At 42.2% G+C, this 4,706-nt stretch overlaps 1 protein-coding gene across 1 annotated transcript in view; it reads right to left on the bottom strand.

The window, feature by feature from the left end:
• Positions 1–4,227, bottom strand: part of INTS2 (integrator complex subunit 2) — a 62,528-nt gene extending 58,301 nt beyond the window's left edge. The window contains exons 1-2 of the mRNA XM_023516601.1: positions 3,921–4,227; positions 3,182–3,320 (exon numbers count right to left, since the gene is read on the bottom strand). Coding sequence (XP_023372369.1) covers positions 3,182–3,320; positions 3,921–4,216 — 435 coding nt within the window. The 5' untranslated portion in view covers positions 4,217–4,227. The remainder of the gene's footprint in view (positions 1–3,181; positions 3,321–3,920) is intronic.
• Between the last annotated feature and the right edge of the window lie 479 nt (positions 4,228–4,706).

Here is a 4,706-nt window from a genome sequence, read left to right as displayed (position 1 = left end):
GGGCAACAGAGTATATAAATTATAAAGGATACTAAACTGAAAAATTACAAACCTCCCAGAAGAGAAAGGTCACTTACTTTATTACAGCCATCAGGATAACTTATTTTATTAAAGTACTAAGAAAAATGATGTAGGGGCTCAGCTCCTGGAGCTGAGCAGTTAGGGTGCCAGCTACATACACCAGGGCTGGCGGTCCAAACCCAACCTGGGCCTGCCAAACAACAATGACAACTACAACAACAACAAAAAATAGTCAGGTGTTGTGGCAGGCACCTGCAGTTCCAGCTACTTGGGAGGCTACAGCAAGAGAATTGCTTAAACCCAAGAGTTTGAGGTTGCTGTGAGCTGAGATGCCATAGCACTGTACCAAGGGTGACATAGTGAGACTCTGTCTCAAAAAAGGAAAGAAAAAGATGTAGGAAATTTTTTGGTTTAAATTTAAAAGTACAATAGAAAAAAGAAGAAAATTATTATTTGTAATAGAAAGAAATTTTACAAAGATTTTTAATATACTATAAAAACTACCTGAAACCAGCTAAAACTCTACTACCAGTACTTTATTGGAAATGGAATTTAGTCTTTTTTGTCCATAATTAATAACTAGGTAGGGCATGGTAGCTCAACTAATACTTTGGGAGGCCAAGGCAGGAGGATTCTCTGAGGCCAGGACTTTGAGACCAGCCTGGGCAACAAAACAATATCCCATCTCTGTAAGATATAATTAGCTGGGCATGGTGGTGTGTGTCTGTAGTCCTAGCTACTCAAGAGGGTGAAGTGGGAAGATCCCTAGAGCCCAGAGTTCAGGGTTACAGTGAGCTGTAATTGTACCACTGTACTCCAGCCTAGAGCAACAGAGCAAAATCCCATTCAAAATAAATAAACAACAACAACAACAACAACAAAAAAAAAACCTAAACTTGATTTACTATAAATTTACTGACCCTAAAATTCTAACAGTAAATAACTTTTGCATCTGAAACTCTAGGCTTAATCTCATAAAAGTCACCTGTTTTTTTTTTTTTTTTTTTTTTTGAGATAGTCTCACTATATCACCCTGGGTAGAGTAATGTGGCATCACAGCTCACAGCAACCTCAAACTCTTGGGCTTAACCAATTCTCTTGCCTCAGCCTCCCTAAGTAGCTGAGATTACAGGTGCCCACCACAATACCCAGCTATTTTTTGTTGCAGTTGTCATTGTTGCTTAGCTGGACTGGGCTGGGTTCAAACCCTCCAGCTTTGGTGTTTGTGGCTGGCACCTTAACCACTGTGCTACGGGTGCCGAGCCTCACGTCAGCCATCTTAATATGAAGATCTAATTCAGTTCTTTGTGTGACAGATCCTTCACATTCACAAATTTAAAATTCAAAGTTTTAATTAACCATAATTACTCAAAGATAATCTATAATTTTGCTGAGAACTTGAATAGCCTTCATTAGTACACAGAAGCAATTCAGTCATTAAATGCATGAGACTAGCCAATCATCCTACATCCAATTCAGTATCGATACTCCCTACTCACTGTCACATAAAAGGTAGTTAATGCTCATCCAGAACCACATAGACTCTTTAGTTAGACCTCCTTATTTTATGGAAGAAATTATATCATACAAAGGTATTTTCAAATTTGGCAATTTGCCCAAGTCTTGAAATAAATTTCCCTTTTTCCTTTTTTTTTGAGATGGAGACTCACTTTGTTACCCTGGGTAGAGTGCCATGGCATCAGAGCTCACAGCAATCGGCATCATCGCTCACAGCAATCTCAAACTCTTGCGCTCATGAGATCCTCTTGCCTCAACCTTCCAAGTAGCTGGGAGGACTACAGGCTCCTGCCACAACACCCAGCTGTTTTTTAGAGACAAAGCTTCACTCTTGCTCAGGCTGGTCTCTAACTCCTGAGCTCAACCAATCTACCCACTTCAGCCTCCCAGAGTACTAGGATGACAGGCGTGAGCCACCAAGCACATCCTATAAATTTCCTTCTAAATGTCAAGAAGCCATTGTATGAACATCATATAAAAAAAGTCCTTATCAGGGCAGCGCCTGTGGCTCCATGAGTAGGGCACAGGTCCCATATACCGAGGGTGGCGGGTTCGAACCTGGCCCCAGCCAAACTGTAACAACAAAAAAAATAGTTGGGGCTCAGTGCCTGTGGCTCAAGTGGCTAAGGCACCAGCCACATACACCTAAGGTGGCGGGTTCAAATCCAGCCCAGGCCCGCCAAATAACAATGATAGCTGCAACCAAAAGAAAAAAAATAGCCAGGTGTTGTGGCAGGCGCCTGTGGTCCCAGCTACTTGGGAGGCAGAGGCAGGAGACTGGCTTGAGCCCAGGAGTTGGAGGTTGCTGTGAGCTGTGATGCCACAGCACTCTACCCAGGGAGACAGCCTGAGGCTGTGGTCTCAAAAAAAAAAAAAAATAGCTGGGCATTGTGTTGAGTGCCCAAGCCCAAGAGTTGTAGATTGCTGTGAGCTGTGATGTCACAGCACTCTACCTACCAAAAGGCAACAAAGTAAGACTGTCTCTAAAAAAAAAAAAGTCCTCATCATAGAGAATGCAGAATAAACATAAATGAAAGAAAATAGTACTCAGAGATATTAAAGAAAGAAATCCTTTTTTAGTTTTTTTTTTTTTGAGACAGAGTCTCATTATGTCACCCTCGGTAGAGTACTGTGATGTTACATAAAATAGTACAGCTATTTTTTGAGACGAGGTCTTGCTCTGGCTCAGGCTGGTCTAGAAGAGAAAGAAATCCTTTCACACAGGCTTTTTAAATATCCTTTCAGCCTTTGAAAAGAAAACATTTATCAAATTAAAATATATGGGCAGCACCTGTGACTCAGTGGGTAAGGCGCCAGTCACATATACGGAGGGTGGTGTATTTCAACCCAGACCCAGCCAAATTGCAACAAAAAATAGCCAGGCGCTGTGGCAAGTGCCTGCAGTCCCAGCTACTTGGGAGGCTAAGGCAAGAGAATTGCCTAAACTGAGGTAGCTGGAGGTTGCTGTGAGCTGTGACACCACAGCACTCTACCAAGGGCAATAAAGTGAGACTCTGTCTCTTAAAAAAAAAAGAAATATAACAGAAGAGGATGCAACCTGCCTGACTTCTTGCCTCTGTCTACTTTTCTATATGCAGACATCAAACCATGCATCCTGAAGCTGTAGTTAAAAGAAATGCACCTTGTTCATAATTGCCAACAGTTCACTAAGCACAAGACGCAATCGGCGAGGTGAATCGCTATGTTCAAACTCTAATGTCAGTCCGTGCTGAAGCTGTGATACTAGGATGCTCTCTCCACTTCCTCCTCCAAGTTTATGCCTAATGAAGTAAAACATGTAAAAACAGGAGTTATAAGGAAACTGGTATGGAAATAACTGCATAAAAATTATCTTTTACTGAAATAATCTACAAAAGAAAGGTATACATTCTAAATGTTCTCTACAATTTCTGAAATACTATTTAGTTTTCCTATTTTGGCAATGTGTACCCTTTGTATGCTAACACATCTGAGAGCCAACACCCACTTCCATTAATAACACTGGCTTACTATTAGATTTCTAACGGGTAGTGAAGCACATTAACATCTGCCCAGAATCTCTGGGAATCAATGTGAAATTAAAAAGCTTCCCAACTGATTCCAAGAAATCCCTCTAACCTAGGGGCAATTACCCTACCCACCTTCCACTGAGAGTAACTGGCCTGATTAGTTCAGCCCAAATTTAACAGTACATGGTCAAACTTCTCTAGACATGTTATAATACAGAATTCAAAAGATTCTAGAACTTTAACCATAAATAGAAAAGATTTAAGTAATATCTTGTCTGGGGGAGTTCTGAAAACTCAGAAAAACCTCTGATTCCCTACTCTTTGACAAATCCAAGTAAATTCCAATCCACATAGTACATAACATGGCATTACCTAAGCTGCTGTTCTTTGTTGGCATCCTGTTCCAAAGCATGAAAGTCCACAGACAACAATGCAACAATGGAGTTGACAGCTTCCACTCCAGAGAGAAGGCGAAGGATCAGTTTTTTATCCTGAGCCCAGCTTTGGCTCTGGTCAGCAGGAGCACAAAGTGCCATCCGTACCAAGCATGGCAGGAGAAGTCTCAATTCTGGATCACTTAAAGACGCCAGGCGAACAACATCCACCTTCTGCATTGCCTCGAAAGCAAAAGGGCTGACAAACTGAAGGCTTGTACACTCAGTCATCATCGCTATTGATCCTAATGGTAAAAACACAAATGAAAGTTAGGGTATACAGGAGGTACCTGTGGCTCAGTGGGTAGGGTGCTGGCCCCATATGCCAAAGGTGGCGGGTTCGAACCCAACCCTGGCCAAAACTGCAACAAAGAATAGCCAGGCGTTGTAGCAGGGGCCTGTAGTTCCAGCTACTCCAGAGACTGAGGCAAGAGAATCACTTAAGCTGAGGAGTTGGAGGTTGCTGTGAGCTGTGATGCCACAGCACTCTACCAAGGGCAATAAAGTGAGACTCTGTCTCTAAAAAAAAAAAAAATGAAAGTAAGTTAGGGTATAGGCTTGGTGCCTGTTGCTCAGTGGTTAGGACACTGGCCATACATGCCAGAGCTGGTGGGTTCAAATCTGGCCTGGGCCTACCAAACAACAATGACAACAACAATAACAACAAAAGAATAGCCAGGCATCATGGCAGGCGCCTGTAGTCCCAGCTACTTGGGAGGCTGAG

The sequence above is a fragment of the Otolemur garnettii genome, unplaced genomic scaffold, assembly GCF_000181295.1.
Source record: "Otolemur garnettii isolate 467f Iridium unplaced genomic scaffold, OtoGar3 scaffold00094, whole genome shotgun sequence".
NCBI classification, from domain to species: Eukaryota; Metazoa; Chordata; class Mammalia; order Primates; family Galagidae; genus Otolemur; species Otolemur garnettii.
The sequence above is the reverse complement of the archived record's forward strand: the minus strand, read 5'-3'. Positions and strand labels throughout refer to the sequence as shown.